Source organism: Danaus plexippus, chromosome 4, assembly GCF_018135715.1.
Source record: "Danaus plexippus chromosome 4, MEX_DaPlex, whole genome shotgun sequence".
Classification (NCBI taxonomy): domain Eukaryota; kingdom Metazoa; phylum Arthropoda; class Insecta; order Lepidoptera; family Nymphalidae; genus Danaus; species Danaus plexippus.
The window spans coordinates 8566965-8586353 of NC_083538.1; the positions used below are offsets into that span (position 1 = coordinate 8566965).

Consider the following 19389-nt stretch of genomic DNA (forward strand, 5'->3'; position numbering starts at 1 on the left):
TTGTAGCAGCCGTGATCAGATGAGAATCCCATGACATTAAGATCTTAGATCTCATTAGTAATCCTTTACTTGTCTACAATTTACAAGTAACCTAATTGGATTACCTACATGAGGTAATAAATCTGCTTCTTTATATACTATTGTATGTGATTCATCGTTTATTATGTAAGCAGCAAACTATTTTGAGTTTTTAGAGCAATTTAATTGAAGAAATGTTCTAACGATGTCTAAAAGAGTTTATTAAAACCAAATGTAACACTAGATTTTGATAAACTTCCATCGTGATACTTAAAAAACTTTAACAATTATTTCAAGTGGCAGAATATTCGTTAAACTGCGGGCACAGACCAAATTATCTCACAAAAAAAAACAAATATATTTCTTTAATTTTCGTTTATTCCTCTTTTGTCACTTATTCACATATTTAAACCACATAGTCATATCCATGAATGTCTTGCTGTGTTACCAATATTTTAACTATATAACAAATTATCTTTTGTCACTGCTCTGATCATAAAAGAGTTGGAGACTCCTGTGAAGGGCGTGATAATGTCTCCTTCCCCGCGCGCAGCTCCGTAGTAGGTCAAGCGATGGGGAAGGTTAGAGGCTTCTGATGATGTCCACATGACAGTCACACGACTCTCCCTTGACGACTGTCCTCCGACACGCTCCCAGTAAAACCTAGGAATAGAATTGGTAAAATTAAATGATCTCTTCGATTATATTTAAATTCCTCGGTTATTGAGTTTGTAAAGTAATTGGAGGCTTTTCCAAGATAACCTTACACTACACTTCAGTGACAAAGTAATAACGTCGATTAACTCAGTTTAAATGATGAAATTTTTATATTTCTAAATAAAAATTATATATCACGCCTGCCTTCTTGGTACAAAAATGCAAAAAAATCGCACCCTCCTGCATAAAAATTTCTAATACCGGTCGTACCACTTTTGCGTTTTATTGTAACATGTTACATATTAAATTAATAATTTCTCGTTACCTACCTGGTTTCCCAATCAGCGTCAGTAGCCACAGTGGTCCAGTGACCAAGCTCAAGCCGCTCTACAGCCACATAGCTCGACTCTTGTCGTAAATCGTTTCTAGGGTTGGCTCCTACCTTTTTGACAATAAAATATATATTGAGTGTGGCTTTTAAGACATAAATTGATATATTGAGATGTTTTAAAACTTACGAATTGAGCTCTAACAGTGTCTCCAGGTCTGACGACTTCCGGCGGTTGTTGGATAACGTCTCCAAAGTTGGCTCCGACTGGAGTGGTGTCTATGTTGATCGAGGGAATCAGAGATATCGTACGATTAACGTAATCTTGTGGCTCTGGACCCGGAGCAATCACAGCTCCCTAAGATACATGACTAATATTAGAACCACAGAACATATTTAGAACCATGTAATAGAGCAATGTTATACCTTATGATACTTCAGCTCATAATATTAGTTATACTCACTGTAACAGCCGCTATAGTGTAGTCCCTCAACTTGCTTAGGATGATATCCAGCGTGTGTGGTCCGTATATCGTGGACGCGGCCTCATAGCGTTGCACCTGTCAAAATAATAAGCAATAACAGCCTCCATGCTACCAAAGTATGTATAAGAACGCATGATATTACAATATACCTGATATTCTTCAAAGGTGGCCACGTAGTGTGTGTATTCATTTGTCAAACCCGATATTACTACTTTAGGTTCGAATCCGTTTTCCCTCAAAGCGTCACCGACTACATCCTTCATACGCCGCCCGGCCATGGTTGTAGGCTCGCCGGGGTAACCCACCACAGCGAATGACCCTATCGTGATGAGAGACAATGATACTGTACGAGGATGCCATGGAACCGGAAAATTTGCCTAAAATACATTTGTTAATAGAGATTTATTTTATTTTATGCATAATATAACAAAACAAAAATAATACAGACACGTCCAGTGGCCAATAGAATCGGTTTGGGCGCGTGGCACGCCACATCATCACTGGTCGGCCTCGCTACCACGGAAGCGATGGCGTCCAGCAGCGGATTATTAGTGAGAGTGCCCTGAATATAACAGATAACTAAGCTAAAGACATTGATTAAAACCATATGCATCGTATTAGATTGAATACCTGCGTTATGTTGAGGATGTTCGCTCCATCGAATGTCCCGGAAGCGAAGCTGTAACCGAGTCCGGGGACGCAGCCTCGCACGCGCTCGCTCTAGTATACAACGGCAATAGAATTAGAAAATATTAAGCTGCTATGTCAATCATTATGAATATTTCTCCTTTAATAGAACAATCTCAGTAATAAACTGTTTAGTTTTTCGACATATCTAATGACATCCATTATCTATGATGAATAACAAACCGTGAAATTCCTTGCAACAGGATCATATTTTCGTCCAGTTTCTAAAGGCATTTCCAGAAATTGGTGCATGACTCGAAGGGAACCGTTTAGCTCTTCCCCCTGTTTGTTTAGGGCCTCCTAGGAATTATGCATACAGTTGATTATATATTAGTTTAATTTAAATATTAACACTAACTGTAGAATTTTTCTCTATTTAGTTTTTAACCACAACTCACCATAGCTCCTTGAAAAACAGCTTCCCCGATTTTCTTGGTACTCTCGAACATATCTTCTCCTGGACCCTGTGCGAAACAAAGCTCGAACAGGTCGCAGATCTGGAACTGGTTATCACACTCCTGACCGCTGCGCTCACATCTAGGACCACGGATATTAGGCGATATATCTCCAAGGTTTGATGAAAAAAAGCCGGCTACGACTTTAGGCTGAAATTGAGCCACGTAGATTCAATTAGAATCAAAAATAAAATTTAACGAAAAATCGCAGGGACACATCACAGAATATGAACCACCACAGAAACTTGAAGTTCCATTTGCTTTACAAATTAAAGAAAATTTCATTCTATAATTTCTGATAGAATTCAAGTATTAACCCAACATCGCTTTGGTGTCATTAACTCGAGATCCAGGAAAAATCTCCACATTCCCGTCTTACGTACCTTGCCTGCCGCTCGTCCAGGGTTTAATTCCTTCTCCATTCTCATGGCAGCGTATCCGAGGTTGTCGGACGATATCAATCTATTAGTCATGTTCATACTGGTCGTGTGCACCGCGAACCAGTTGAGGACGCCGTGCAGACTGCCGTCCGCCTTCACCACACGGAGCTGGGTCAGCTCGGTGTCGGTGTTAGAATTGTATCTAGCATATGAGAAGAAAGTACTCCATTAACTGTATGCTCAGTTTGAAACCAAGGAATATTTAAATTGAATATAATTTTACCGCTGTCTCTCCTCGGCAGGATTTTGATCATACGAGAAAGGAGATCTGTTCATTTGTGCATTTAAAACGTGCGTCGAGCTCACGAAGAGACGCGCCGGGACTATTTGGTTGTGAGCGTTCACTATACTCTGAATTAGTATCATTATTATATAATATAGTTAATTTGTTAATTTAATAATAAACTTTTAATACTGGTTGCATAATGAATTATATTTTTTTGTTTGAATAAAGATTTAATATTTTGCAATTTTTGAAACTGAGTTAATAACCGAGCTGCAATGTATCTCACCCTTGTAATACCATCAACATAAGCATCGAAAGTTTCTTTAGAGAAACCAAGAATCGTAATGTCGAATAAAAAATCAACAAGATATCCTCCCGGCCCACTGTGAGTGTGTGTTCCTGTCAAGATTACGTTACGTATGTCGTAGAGATTGCCATACTGCTGTTGGAGTTTCCTAACAACCTGGAAATTTTTTATTTATATATCAATATTAATTATAATTCATATTAGTCCTCTTTTCCTTCCAGCCTCGTTGACGGAAATTAAGCAGATTCCTAGATTTTAGATTTACCATAAATGCATAATTAAGTGATCATAAATTAAAAATAATTGTTTATCACCCGCACAGTTAATGAGAGTGATCTTTTTGAATTATGCATGTAGATCGTCTTTATACGATGCCCACCTCTCTCCTGACAGCAATCCCCAAGGCCGCTACATCAGCAGTAACGAGCACAACCCTCGTGTCGCCTCTGACGAAGATAAATGCTCGCGAGAACTGACGAAGGTGGATTCCTCCGCCCTTTTGGCCCATTTCAGCATAACCCATCTATTGTGAAAATTTTGTGGAGTGTTTTAGATTAGTTAACCTTTGCTTACACCAGTTAACAAAACAGAATTGATATTACAAGGCAAAATCGAGTTGCGACGCTAATTTCTCGTTTTTGTTTTAAAATGTGAAATAAACGATTTCAAAATTGTAATATTTACAATCAGGTTCTTGGTATCATATTTCTTTCTACATATGTACACTCATTTTAAAAAATCAACTAAATCAACAGTAGTATGGAGCGGAGACGAGGGCGTAGTAACTTATCTATTATACTAAACTGTCAATCAGATAATGCTTACAAAAGTTATTTCAGCGCAGGGTCCAGTGATGTCTGCTATTCCCACTCCAACCTGGTACTCCTGGACGGGTTCAGGTCCGGGGGTCGGAGTGGTCGTCACAGGAGTCTCCGAGTCTTCCTCTTTCAGTAAGAACACGATCATAGTGGTCATACCAGCCGCCACCGCCAAGGCGACGAATGTGATCACCAACTTACCAGTTAATGATATCGCCATATTTTCTATATCAAATGTCGGAATATAAAATTTTTCTTTAGTGATTTATTTCAAGTCACTTAACGTTTTGACAATTATTATTAAAAATAGATAAAAATTTAATTTTCCTTTGTTACTGTTCTCTTTAAATCATCGCGTATTTAAAATAGTTTTACCAGGTCTATATGTGGTGTATCTTCATATAATTCCCGTTTCAGAATTGCTGATACTTTTTTATAAAAATAAACCACACTACTACACCATCTTACACTTATAACATTAATTACATTTTAATCACTTCAGCTTTTGATAAACGATTAATGAAAATACAAAATGTGTAATTACATGAGATAAATGATAAAAAAAACCAATTTTATCTGGTAGTACGTATTAGTTTATTTTACAAACAGTACATGTTTTCCCGTTTCATAAAAACACCTTAATTCTTAATCACATGATTTCCTCTTATTTTCTTTACCCCCCATAGATTTTCCTTATTCTTATCATTACAAAACACATATATATCTTTATCTATAAATAAAAAAAAAAGATAAGATAGTGTTATAATTTGCCTCCGATAAGTATGATTTAGGATTAAGTTTAGGATTCCCACAAAATAGAATGTCTCGAGTTCTAATTGTCTTATAAAAATGGTAATAATATGCTCCAAGTGCAGCCTCATACTGAAAACTGATTCCAACATCGGCCTTCAACAAGACGACTTTTTGTAAAATTATAACATTCACACAAACTCTCGGACGAGCGACTGGCGGACATCACGCTCGTGACTCCGAGACAATCCCGGGAAACCACGTCCCATAGTGGAGTATTGTCTCGTGTGTTAATAAAGGTTGTAATGTGGAGGAAAATACATTCGTGTTAAAGAGATCGCTAAAGGGGTAAAGAGATGTGTTCGTTTGTAGAAAAACGATGATATGGCAACATTTTTGTGTATCATTGCCACCAACCAAACCGACGGAGCGGATTACTGTCTCGTTTAATCAATCATGAAAATAATTAAATCCAACAGAAAAAAAAACAGCTGATTAGATAGGACTTTGAAATAATCATTGTAGGTCGAACCGGCTCGTAGGATGAAAATAAAACAAAAAAAAAATTAATTACGTTTACTATAAAAAAAATGGCGAGTTGTTGATTACAATATCATTACATTCATCGATGTAACTATACTCTTAACTTCAACCACATCAAAGGTTGCGCATCTTTTGGCACGAGAGCGTATAAGAATGATATAAATAACATTAACATCGATCCCATGTAAAATACATTACTTTATTTAATATTTCAATATTAAGAGCAGTTTCCTTAACGTGTGAGGTGGCAGCCGCGGGGTCGGCGTCCCGCGCCCCGGCGAGGAGCCTCGCGGATATCACAGTTACAGGCACTATGTCACCGATCTATACATTATCACCTAGGGCTACTTACTACTACTACGTTACATTATAATTATATTTAATATAAGACTAGGAACATTAATATACAGACACCGGGAGAAGGCAGACTTAAGGCAGAATGCGTCACAGCCACAGACACACTAGATACACTAGCGGGGAGAACGGCGAGGGAGGCTTTACTGTTACCGAGGGAGTGCTTTATTGAATCTGTGGTGAGCTGAAGTGGCATTACTTTTATGGCAAGCGCAGTCAGGGGAACTCTTCATAGCGCCGGGTCCAGGCATGTTGTGGGAGCCGGGGTAGTCTCCGAGTCTGGAGGAGTTCGTACAGTCCCGAGTTTCGTCCCGACTAGTTTGTTATATTTAAGAGACTTGGAAGGCGTCAGTGAACCCGTGGTAGGGGTAGACTCCCCCCAGGATGTACTTGTAGTTCCCGTAATGGTGAAGCCGGTACGTCCCCGCGGGAGTGCCCTCCGCCACCTCCCACTCCACCACCGCCTCGCTCGTGCCCAGGATCTTAGAGTTACGCTTCCAGATATATCTGAGAACAGAGGCGTGAGATTACTAGTCTCGAGAGCTATCTAGACTCGTTAGATTTCTTTGAGGGGAGATATGGAGGAGAAAGTGGGAGATATGGAGAAAGAAATGCATATTTGGAAGACGGAGAGAGGAGACAACGTTAGTATAGGAAGACATAAGTGACCGGTGGACGCGCTCGGGTGATGATAAACAAAACCGATGAAATTCAAATCAATTGAACGGGAACGGAGTTTTTTTCTTGTAAATCGTTTGAACATGAGCAAATGAGAGAAGCGTTACTTGGTCTCCCAGTCCGCGTCTGTGGCGACCACCTCCCAGGCGTCCTCGGAGCCCGGGACCAGGCGCTCCACGGACAGGAACCAGCGACCGTGACGAGGGCTGTTCCTGGGGTGACCCGACACCTGCAACGTACAACGACGGAGCAGACGATGTAGAACATCCTGACAAACGGCGGTTTATGTGCTCATGAACGCGCATCACATACGAATGTGGCGGTGACGGTGTCTCCGTAGCTGTAGTGTCGCTGCGGCTGCTGCAGGCAGTCCCCGAACTCGTGCTTGTAGGGGGCGGAGTCCCACAGCACGGGAGGCACCAGCGTGATGAGCTGTTGGCTCAGGTCGGGCGGAGACGGGCCCGGGGGGACAGCGGAGCCCTACCATGATCACATTCTTTTATAGCTAGTAAATTTCTGGACGTGAAGTCATGTATGTAAATCATACTGTGAGTTAATTTTTTTGACTTGGACTATTATGACTCTGCAGCGAGCGGGACACATCCCGCGCTACAGATTTGGGATAATAATGAACAAATAAAATGTTCCCAACAGGGATCTACGCGGCAATGAATATTCACAGTTATACAGCTCACATCGCTTGCTTGAGGAATGTCTATGAAGAAGAGGGACGAGATTTAAATGCTAATAATGATAATCTATAAGATACGGGAGCTGCGGAGCGCTCTGTGTACACCAGACAATGAGATTGGCGAGTTGATGTATTAGTTTAAGTAAGTAGAAGATTTTTATTTGCCAGTCCTCGTTGTTACTAAAATAAGAAAAATAAACTTTCAAAACGTATAAAACTGGCAGTCGTTTTTAGTTTCTATGGAATGTCCCAACGTCCGTAGTAACCGCGCTGAGCCGCTTTCACTGGAACCGTTAGTCGCGGAGTGGGCTCTTGAAGTAAGCCACACGCGGCCGTGACAAACAGACGGCAGAGAAACTACTTTTGTTTATCGTATGGAAACCGATCGAATAGAAAAAAAAAATCCCCAAAATCATGTTCAAGAATAACGAACGCAAACTTCGTCGGATTAATTTTAAGTATATTATAATCTACGCCTATGAGTATGGGCTCGTCTGGTCTTAAACCGATTCCTCCAGCGTCCCTCATCTGCTAGACCGCCAGTGACGTCACGAACCCACCTTCATCAGGGCCTCAGTGAGTTGCTTGTACTTGTGGAGGTATATGTGCAGCGTGTTGGGGCCGTAGATGGTGGACGCAGCCTCGTACCGCTGAGCCTGCACACGTATATTGGGCAAGTTATTTTCCATGTTGCTTATCGTCTGACTGGCTGCAGAGTGTAGGCGGGAGCGACGGGAGCGATGGGAGGGACGGGAAGGACGGGAGTGACGGGAGCGATGGGAGCGATGGGAGTAACGGGAGTGATGGGAGTGACGGAAGCGATGGGAGTGACGGGAAGGACGGGGGATTCGCATGAAATAAATTTTTGCATATTCATTATTATATTAAATTTAATACCGATTAGGAAGCGTTTTCCCAAAACGGGATGTTTATTGGTGATGAGATTCAGATACTTTAGTATACCTGGTACTCCTCGGGGGTGGTGATGTAATCGGAGTAGACGTTGGAGAGTCCTGCGATGACGGCCCGGGTGCCGCCCGCGCGCCCTACCACCGCTCGGAGTCTCCGGCCCGCCATGGTGGTGAACTCGCCGGGCACCGCGGCCACCAGCAGCCCGCCCAGACGCGCCACCGAGCACGACACCACGTGAGGTTGCCACTCGTAAGGGAACTCCGCCTGGTGGCCAACGAACGGACTCACTGACTAGTGTCTGATCGGACAACAGAACATTATTTTTGCATACATTTTTTGTGGAAACATATTTTCGTGTTTTATTAGTATGCACATCATTTGAATCGTGGACTTTAACACCAGCGCTTTTCGTTTCATCACCTCATCCTCCATGCGCTGTGGAGGCGGTCCTCTCTGAGCTGATGATACCGACAGTGTAATCACAATATATTCGCCACCAATTTCGATGACATCTGAACCATCTAAACGCGTAGTAACGCGTATCCGAAAATATTAGTTTCACTTAAAAGAATACTCGCGAAAGTCCTAGATCTCATTACAAGATGGATGTAGGTCGTTGCTTCGTCCCTCCTATGTACAATATATTCAGGCGCAAAGAATTTGAAGCGCAACAAGTCCAACAAAGTGTTCACACAACGAACCCGCCCCGTGGCCAGGAGTATAGGCTTGGGATGTTGGCAGGCGACGTCCTCTTTGGTGGGCGCCGCCAGCAGGTCGCGCACGGCGTTCCACAGCGGGTTGGTGGTGGTGGTGCCCTGGGTGAAGTCGAACGCGCCGGGCCCGTCCGTGGTGCCCGCCGCGAAACTGTAGCCCATCGCCGGCACGCAGCCCTTCACTGACACGCTCTGCGGAGAGAAATGAATGGAGATGCAACCGGAGTATTCTGAAGACGATGGTATGGAGCTGCCACTAGAATATTACGAGATTATTTTAGATCGGGAGATTGGAATAAGGAGGTATCGCAACACAACTCGAGGCACACATCAATAACGACCCCTATATATGTAATGTGTTGGGGTCGTTATTGACGTGTGGGTGTCTGTCGTCGAAGAGCTCACCGTGTTAAAAGTTTCCGTGACGGGGTCGTAGGGCGGGACCTCCTCCTGGGGCATGGCTACATACTGATGGACCACTCCTATAGGACCCGTGATGTCCTCGCCGGGTTGTCTTAGAACTTTCTGGAAATTTATTCATTGGAGGACATCAAGAAACATCAAGTTCTGTGAATGCGGGCCGCCGACAGCATTCCATTACCTCTAAGACGACGTCACTCACCATGGCAGTATCAAACATCTTAGTGGCGATGATCAAAGTGCTCTCGAACATGTCCCGGCCGGGGCCTGACGCGAAGCATCTTTCTTTTGGCAGTTTACACAACAGGTTCTCCTGGTCACAGGGGCGGCCGGAGAACTCGCAGCGAGGACCGCGGGTGTTGGGAGACACGTCTCCTAAGTTGGTGGATGCGAACGCACACACGATACGACCCTGAGCGGAGAGGCGGAAAGAAATTGATGTATAAAATTCTGCCCAATACACGGAAAGAGGGGTTCATACAGTTGACATTAATAGGAGAATAACTTGCAGGCAAAAATAATTCATTGTTGTCAACCAAGTAATGGGAAGTGATGTAATTAAAACAGTGGCATAATTAGAGGCTTTCAGAGCAAAATAATATGGGTGCCATATTAAGAATGAATAAATATTGTTCCTGTCACCTTGCCAGGTAGAGTTCTGTTGCCATTCAAGGCTTTCTCCATGAGGATGGAAGCGTAGCCCACGTTGTCTGACGAGATCAGCTTGTTGGTGTTGTTCATGCTGGTGGGATGGACGGCGAACCAGTTGATGACTCCCAGGATGCCGCCGGTCGGACTCACGAACCTGACCTGGGCCAGCGTCTTATCGGTGTCATAGTTGTATCTAGAAATTTTTACAATTTCGCAACATCTGCTTTGTATTCTCCTTTAAACTTGGAAGTAGAAAGTTCCTTTGACACTCAGAACAAAACAGATTTGCTGAATAAAGCTGTACACAAGTATGCCTTAAACTATAACTAACAACTTTCGGTAACACAATCTTTATAAGAATTACGCGTCCCATGGTAATTTATTTCACCTGCTTGTGCCTTTTTAGTAAAAGACGGAGAGAAGGTCCAAGAATACGCAAATTATTAGATTATTTTAAAAGTGTTTTAGTTATGGCTATAGAATTTATTCTTCAGCAAATCACTGATGTCTGTTAAGGAAATGTGAGTCCGTTATGACTAACTTGGCCCTCTCCTCCGGTGGATTCCGCAAGTACGAGGTCGGTGAGCGGTTGATGTTAGCGTCCAACACCTCACCTTCGCCGTACTCCATCCGAGCCTCGCTCAAGGAGTTGTGGGCTTGGATAATACTCTGTTAAGAAACATTAAATTAACATCATATTACCAGTTTGATTTGACAATTTAATTTTAGATGGTACAAAAGTTACAGAAAAATTATTACGGAGCGATAAATAGGTTGCAAATTATGATTATAAGCTCCGACTGTATAAAATGTATACCTTAGCGATGCCGGCGATCAAGGCTACATAAGTCTCCTTGACAAAACCCAGTATGGGCAGGTCGAAGAGGAAGTCGAGTAGGAACCCTCCCGGAGTCGAGTGAGTGTGAGTTCCGCTAATGATGACGTTTCCTTCATTGTACACGTCTCCGTACCTCTTCTGCAGACGTTTGATGACCTGGAGTCAGATGCAGAAGAAATCCAATCTCAATTCCAATCCAGCAATTAAAGAAATGGGAAGATAGAGAGATCTTTTTCATGTGTTCGACATGACTAATATGAATTTTGTTCTTTTTTATATTCAAAGAGGTCGTGCAACAGATATTCTATTGCAAATCATTCATAACCTCACCTCTCTCCTGACCCCATGACCCATCATAGCGGCGTCCACGGACACGAACACAACCCTGGTGGTGCCGTCACCACTCCCACCATCTTCGAGAAGAAACGCACGAGAAAACTGCCGCAGATGGATGCCGTGACCGGTCTGCTCGAAATTGGCGTAACCCATCTGTGGTTACACGAATATTAACAATAATGCTTTGACTTTAAAACAATGTTGAATTTATGAGTTCTTAGATTTTCGCGAGTATTCATTTAAATGAAACAAGTCTCGTCTAGTCACACCTCGTCCGCCCGTGATCACGGTTGCTGAAAAGTAACCGAAACGTCGGGAGTATGTAGTTTTTTACATAAATAAATCACGCGTAGTTCATCCGAAAAATATTAGCTTCATTTAAATGTTGAATTGTGGATCCGAGTTAAAGTTCCAATAGAAAATATACAATATTAGGTACATGGACCCGAGCGGGATTTGAACCGGTTACCTCCGAAACAACGATCCAGTTGCTTTTTCATTCTCTACTTTGTACTTTAAGTCCTATTTGCTGTAATATTTTAGTGTTGTTATATTAATTGAACTGATGTAACTGGTGGAAGTTACGGAGGGTTCGTCAAAAATACGTAACCGCTTTTTAAGTTGCTATTGTCACTTTATATAAATCCAATTACAGTATATTACTTATTCTTACTAACTTCTCTCATTCTAAATACATATTTTGCGGTCTTCCATCTTACAAACAGTTCAAAATATAAAGACGGGTGCAAAGAAAGTTGAGTCGAGTACAGACGTGGAAACCGATTGAACTTGAACACGAATCGAGGCAAGTGTGAACGAGAGAATGTTCCAGAAACACTACGGTCCTTGTGCCGAGATAACCTCGTGTGCAATAAGCCGTGAACGATAGTCATTCATTGAATTTGTACAATTAACATTGTTGCTTAGCTCACATCACCCTTCGATAGCTCCTACATTCATTATTCCACCCAATCACCTAGATTCATCATATACAGCACATTAGAAATGGAAAAAATATACATTCTATGTTACAAATAGACACTCAGCGGCTGAAAAGACACCTCATTCCACAAGATTAGTACATTGTAAGGCTTCATTCCGAACTTGCGTAATATATGATGAAGGTAACTGTCGTTTATGAGACAGCATCAAGACTAGTCAACTCCCATATCTCTGTCTGTGTATGCTGCATGATGTGGTTTGAATTAGTCAAACATTGACGGACAGATTTGAATGTTATGCATTAATAATACAAATAAAAAGTACTGTTTTAATATTTCGACTAATTTGTGTTAAGAAACACGAATCATTAATTTCCAGGCATCAGAAACGTATGTTATACTATTGAATTAATGACCTCAGTGACCCACAGTAATGTAATGCTTTAGACAGTGTAGTGAAAGACAAAAATAAACATACAGAAGTTAATGATAACGGAAACGATGACAATCTTATTATTAGTATCTGATCTACTGATGCTGTTATTAAAATTATAATTAACTAGTTTCTGCTGACGACTTCGTGTTTGGGGACCTCTGAAGTAGGCTTACAGGGTAAAGGTGTTAAAACTACAGATGCCAAAACCAAATATCGACGACATCCTATAGTTCATATCACGATACTTCACACAATACAATTGCTATGCATATCTGCGATGCTAACACGGAACTTTACCATAAATATGTTCATCTTGAATCTTACTCCGATGTCTAAAATTTATAACAGAAAGTTTCGTCAAAATCTTTTCAGCGGTTTTTGCATGAAAGAGCAACACACATACATCTCTCCTCACAAACCCTCAGAATAACAAGTAGGACGTATAAAAAGAGTGTGAAATAGATTCATATCAAAAGAATAACATAATAACTTGGCTGAATTTGGAAGTATCAGGAGGTCACCTTCCTAGAAATATTTGTGCTAGATATCGTTTCACGTGGCAAATGGCATGCTATCAACTTACGAAATTGATCTCGGCGGGAGGTCCTGTGACATCAGCGATGCCCACTCCCACCCTGAGGCCTGTCGCTGAACACCAGCACAGCATCAACACTACGTACCAACACATCTGTAGACGATATAGTAATTATTATAGATAATGTTGACGATAAGATTTATCGACGATTAATTTGAAGATCTCAAATAAAACCACTGATAATATCTATACAGGATATTGTCCTGTAAATCATTATCGTGCTATAATTTAATATTTTTTACGTGACGCAAGTTTAAGTATGTTCTGGACGTCAAGCGAGCTGGCAACGAGCGCTACTGATAAATATTATATGCGTTTATTTTTCATTCGCTTAGACCTCAAAATTTCAAAAAAAAAATCAAATGCCGATGGTGATATTAAGAATTGTTGAGGATTAATTTCAAAAACTTTAACGAAACCTGTTACTGGACACACACAGTACTAAACACACAACGAGATACTTACGTTAGCTGCGGATTTGTAATAAACATCGTATTTTAATTACCTGGCTTTTAAACACTTAACATACCTACATGAAACTACATGCCGCAAACATCTTCATTTAACGAGACATCCCGAGAATGTAGCAACGATAAGCTATTTATTTGTACTAAGAATAAAATAAGCAATATACAGAGACAAATTATATACATCAGCAGTGTTCATTACGTTATTATTAGGCTGTTTAAAAAAAATTTAAAACTTGCAATTATAAAGGAATAATTAAATACGAAAACACAACAAGTTCAAGTATTAAGACTACCATATTTATTATTATTCTCTTTTCACACGAGGATAGCTCGAGTACTGCCGCGGCCGCTCTGAATCCATCAGAGAGAGGCATCATCAGAAGACCCATAAACAAAATACTGTATCCCCGTTACTTTAATTACTGTTGTTATTGTTACATATCTTTATTAATGTCATAAATTATCTTTTCATAAGACCTGTTAACCACAAGTGTCTTCAAACTATAAACGGCGCGTTAATAGTTTTCAATCATAAATCCATTCATAGTATTAACGTAAGTCATTCGATGAGACAACTCGCTAGGCATCTCTTCGAACCTATTGTAAATATTTGTACTTCAATAGGTAGAAGACAAAGACAAACATAGGATATATCAGAGAAAAAATATATTGAATTTAAAATTTAAATATAAACTTGCCATGTTATGCAACTAGAAAATTCCTTTGAGAGTGTTTTAATTGTATTTGTTAAGACATAGTTAGTATTTAGAGGTTAACACCAGTATAGGATATTTTGATAATGTAGTAGGCAAGTTAAATTGACCTAATACTAAAGTAATACAAAAGTAATCCCAAAATATAATAGTTAGCGTATAGTAAGACTGTAACATAAGTCGCAGTCGCTCTTAATAGGAGATTTTTTTTTATTAATCAGTCAGGAACAGGAAAGAAACTCACGAGTCGGTCAGACATAGCTCAGTATCCGTCCCTATGAGACATCACATGACGCATCCGTCTATTAATCATTACTACATTTAACACGTATTTCATACAATTTTCAAGCTCATTCTCTACAAATACCTCAGCACCAAACGCTAATTCTTTCCAGATATTGAATCAAGAATTGGTTTAGGTGGGTAATTATCTGGAGTCTGGGCTACAGGAAGTCGGCTAAAGAAATATTAGTTCCAGTGTTTTAAACGATGCCGAGTCAAGTCCCAATCTCCGTATTTTCCAGTACAATTCTCTCCAAGTCCCTATAGTCTCGAGCAGCACAACACTTTGAATCACATCTCTGAGTTTCTATCAGCGTGTAACACACTGACCATCAAGTGTGCGCATTTATTTTATAATTAGTCATACAAAACATAACACTGAACTCTGACCATCAAATTTTTCATAATAACAGTGTAGCCTGTAAGACTTGCCTCGGACTGAACGCAGACCTTTCAGTTAGCCATCGCCACTGAATGAGCAAGTTTGTAAACTGTGACAGCGTCGATCATCTCGAGGGCTGATCGTGATTCAACTGGCGTCGTGACATTGGCAGTGCTCTTCCGCGACGTGAGCTGTTTAGTCCATGTTGTAATAGACACGTACGCACACACATTATGCGGAAATGAAAACACTAACATCTCTATTGTATCGCTGCACCGCGGCTGTGACGTATGCCACGGTTTGCTCAATCTTTTGAATGTAGGTATGTTTCATCTCAAAGATAGAAATCTAATTAGATTATGTATCAATATCAATGTAAGAAACTAAATATTATTATCATTATCATTATTTATTTCATATATGTATTGTATTAAACTATAACTAAGAGGTCATTATAAAAGGAAAATAACATTAAAATTGAGCTGTTAAAAAGGTTGATTGGAACAAACGAAAACAATCAGTAGACAGTTATAGAAACGTGACAACACTAACAGAAATTAAATTTTTGTTCGTATGTCTAAAGAAATAAAGATTGTGATACATTCACATTAAAATAATACGAGAATAGTCGAGAATAATAAAGAAATAGATAACAATTTTCCTAATTCAATTAAAGGTATACCTTAAATATATTTATAAATAATTAATTACGTATCTTTAATCTAAGTTTATCGATATACCTTTTATAGAACATCAATAGATAGACACTGAACTGCAGCCACTTTACGACATCTATATCTTCAGGTGACCTAGATGCCAGAACTTTATCGATTAATCGAATTAGATAAATCCAGGGCAATGTTTGATACGCGGTCCATACAAAACAACAGTGCTATCAGACTCTTTATATATAAAAGTAGTCCGTCGGGTCAGTCATCGACCAGCGACCTTCCAGCTGTAAAGGAAAACGTTCTGAGAACTCTGTGCCAATGAACTACAGGTTGTTGTCGTCGTTAAGTGTCATTTTTATTAGTTTCCTTCATTGCACTAGATAACTTCCTGCGGTTTCACTAACTCATGATATGTCACGCGCATTAGTAATGTACATAACACATAAATATTTCAATAATATGTACATACGGAACAGCATACGAAACTTGAGTATCCAAACATGTTCGTCAAGTCGTAATTTGAACTAAGCTTTTGTTATCAAACCTTTAAAATCTCCAACGGTTAAGTTTTAAACCAAATCCGTGTCGTACCTAAGCGTGAAGTACCTAAGCTTTCTTTTACAGTACTTTATCCACACCCAGCTATTTCTTCGATCTATTTTTCCAGAAACGATGCCACGGCGGAACCCGTATATAATATAATCATAAGTAACTTAAGAACAAATTTCGAACTTCGACAAGGTAGTCGACGAGGCTGTAGGTACTATCAAAGCACGCACAATTTAGTTTATTTTAATTTAAAAATTCTACATAGCGGGTAGACAAATACATTTAGATGAACGCTTCTGGCGACCTTCGTGCTTGGAATCGAGGTGAACATGAAATATAATGTGTAGTAAATTAAAACGTATTTCCATAATGATGTTTATATATATATATATATATATATATATAATTTATACGTATGTATATCAACAAGCCCGCTGCACCTAGTTTCACAATGCTATATGCACTTTCATCACAGATGTCAGTGTTGTCCCCGCATCTACATATGTAGCGTTCTTGGTATAGATATTTTTTTTAAATGTCATGATAGGAAAATATATATCGATAATATTCTCAATAATAATTCAATGTCACTTCAGCTAATTAAAAAACATCCTTTAACTAAAAGTTTAGTTTATGAGTTGATTAAACCGTCTGTAAATGATTTTTCGACCTCAGTTAATATTTATTTATAGATTTATAATATTAATATCGATAAGTAATAAAACAGGTATGTAATATACGTCTCTAAGTATGGCGGACGTGAGAGTAGCGACCATCAACTGTTTTACTAGAAAATTTTAATTTATGATATTAATATTACTAAAACACAAAATAATAATTTAAAAATATGATATCAAAGTCAGCGGAAACGGATATTATGGACGAGATTAATTTAGTTCTAATTCGGTAATGTCCTTATCGATAATTTGCGAACGACAAAAGTTTGCCACAATTTTATAAATGTTTCATAAACAACATATTTTTTAATAAGTTGATAAAAATATGTCAGGAACATGACCGTGACATTTTAAACAGAATTCTTTACACAACTATAAGAAATTTCACAACTAATGTTCGTGTAGATAGTTGATATAGATTTTATCGGATATTTCGCAATTTGTTTTTTTTTATTATAATATTGTTCGGTTTGAAATATACAGCATATATTACGGAAATTCATTTTAATTTAATCGAAGGAATTTCTAAAGATGTTAATTATTTCTTATAAAGTATATATTAATTGAATAATAAATAAAAATATTAATCTTCAGGAAAAGAAGATGGAATATATATACGTCGTAAATATTAAGTCATTCCCGTGATTTCGTTCGCTCGTTTCGTTTCTAAGTTTTCATTCATAACTATTCGCCGTTACCTTTAAGTAAAGCTATATGAGAGGTCATAGACGTCTTTAGATGTAATAAGTTAAATGCATTTCATGGTAACATATTCCTGGTTTATTTAACAAGTTTACTGGTTATATGAAATTACCGCCAAAATGTGTCTTTGTCAGTTGTAATTTCTATAATACGACAGGATAGTCTGAATATATTTATTTTCTTTAATTTACTTTATATAAAGACAATAACCATTAGAAAACTAATACCTCTACCTACTTTTCTGTTTTTTGTTGTGTAGTTTCTTCTAATAATAAAAAGACTGTATGTAGATATTATAAGCTTGTTACCAAACTAAAATATTATATGGATTATCGAAATCTCTTTAAAAAAATATCCTGTAAGCAATCTCACCATACACGATAGATTTAAAAACAATAATACATGTAAAAAATATATAAGGAAATTCACATTCGGTGCAGAGAAGGATTACAATAAAAATTGATTAACGAAGTGACGAGATCATTTGATGACACTATATACACACTTTTAAAATATGTAATCGATTGAAATAAAATATTTTGATTTTAATAAAAGCATAAAAGACTGCAACTTCAAAACAGTTAGTCCGTCAAGGCAAACTGCTCGGTTTTGAAAGAGATCTATCCGTACACTTAATTTTAAATTACCTTTCCATAATACATATAACATTGAAATAGGAAGAACATTATTTTATATATTTATATATAATCTTTTATAAACTCATTCAACGAGAATGTTATCCTACATGTCACTATTTGTCATCTCATCTACATCGAACTTAAAACTGTTTTCAATTTAACAAATTGTAAATTTGACGTTATCACTCAACACAACAAAATACTTATATAAAATGTAAATATAGAATGATTCCCAGGCAAGTGAAAAAGAGTATGCAACATAAACATAGGCTAGTAAATTAATGTTCCTTCTGAATATCGGTCGAAATATTTGTTTACCTTGAATTTAGACCAATTTTTGCAGCAACACATATTATGAACAGATAATTATTAATTCACATTTTATTCACTGAATCGAATATCTTCATACAATCAATAACTAATATTACAAAAAACTATAAGTGTTTCCACATCATTATATTCAAAATAATAAAGTTTCAAAATTATTAAAATGTCTGGACAACACACGAGCTTCCTCTAACGCGTTTTGTTAGCAACTGATTTTTCTTTTGTCAGTTCAGGCATCATCAGTGCGTAGTTCCTTTATAAAGCATTGGTTGTGAGGTTTATGAATTAAAGTTGTTTGATAGCAGTTTCGGCCATCATTGGATAACTTAGATTATTACTGTGTCCAAATTTTTTTTGCTAGTAAATTTACAAAACCAACTAAAACAGTTTAAATAAGTTCAAAGATACTTCAATTCAGTTTTATTTATCGACTGTTTTGTTGAAAAATTTACAACTAAATACTTTTGTTAATTTTATAAATTAAATCTCGCGCCATATCTACATTTTATCTATACCGAAGTACAAAAAGTTAACAGAGCCATCTGTGGGCCATGAGAGATGTATATTGACAGCATCGCCGCTAGATGGCGTGAGAAACTAATATTTTTAATTTCCTTCAAATTTATATTAGCAAAAATAGTTATGTAAATATATTGCAAGTCACTATATCGGACTGGTGTCGATCGTCCGCTATCAGGA

The 19389-nt window shown here is 38.5% G+C and overlaps 2 protein-coding genes across 4 annotated transcripts; both read right to left on the reverse strand.

The window, feature by feature from the left end:
• Positions 1 to 378: 378 nt before the first annotated feature.
• Positions 379 to 4940, reverse strand: LOC116768766 (neutral ceramidase-like). Its single transcript, XM_032659577.2, has 15 exons — positions 4797 to 4940; positions 4429 to 4646; positions 3983 to 4126; positions 3583 to 3759; positions 3294 to 3421; positions 3014 to 3212; positions 2574 to 2780; positions 2359 to 2475; positions 2119 to 2208; positions 1937 to 2050; positions 1638 to 1865; positions 1468 to 1563; positions 1194 to 1361; positions 1005 to 1117; positions 379 to 681 (listed from the first exon to the last, which is right to left on the reverse strand). Exons 2-15 carry the CDS (start codon positions 4639 to 4641, stop codon positions 474 to 476), a joined length of 2202 nt encoding a protein of 733 aa, XP_032515468.2. The 5' UTR covers positions 4642 to 4646; positions 4797 to 4940; the 3' UTR covers positions 379 to 473.
• Positions 4941 to 5733: 793 nt separating this feature from the next.
• On the reverse strand, positions 5734 to 18909 carry LOC116768820 (neutral ceramidase). Of its 3 annotated transcripts, none has more exons than XM_032659658.2 (14): positions 18682 to 18909; positions 13268 to 13372; positions 11302 to 11460; positions 10951 to 11127; positions 10675 to 10802; positions 10125 to 10326; positions 9685 to 9894; positions 9468 to 9587; positions 9051 to 9254; positions 8401 to 8613; positions 7998 to 8093; positions 7059 to 7226; positions 6854 to 6975; positions 5734 to 6575 (listed from the first exon to the last, which is right to left on the reverse strand). In XM_032659658.2, the coding sequence occupies exons 1-14, from the start codon at positions 18712 to 18714 to the stop codon at positions 6398 to 6400; spliced, it is 2115 nt and encodes a 704-aa protein (XP_032515549.2). In that variant the 5' UTR covers positions 18715 to 18909; the 3' UTR covers positions 5734 to 6397. The 3 variants fall into 3 exon arrangements, with proteins under 3 accessions (XP_032515549.2, XP_032515551.2, XP_032515550.2); XM_032659660.2 differs by lacking the exon at positions 18682 to 18909 and adding an exon at positions 15177 to 15313; XM_032659659.2 differs by lacking the exon at positions 18682 to 18909 and adding an exon at positions 14830 to 15289.
• Between the last annotated feature and the right edge of the window lie 480 nt (positions 18910 to 19389).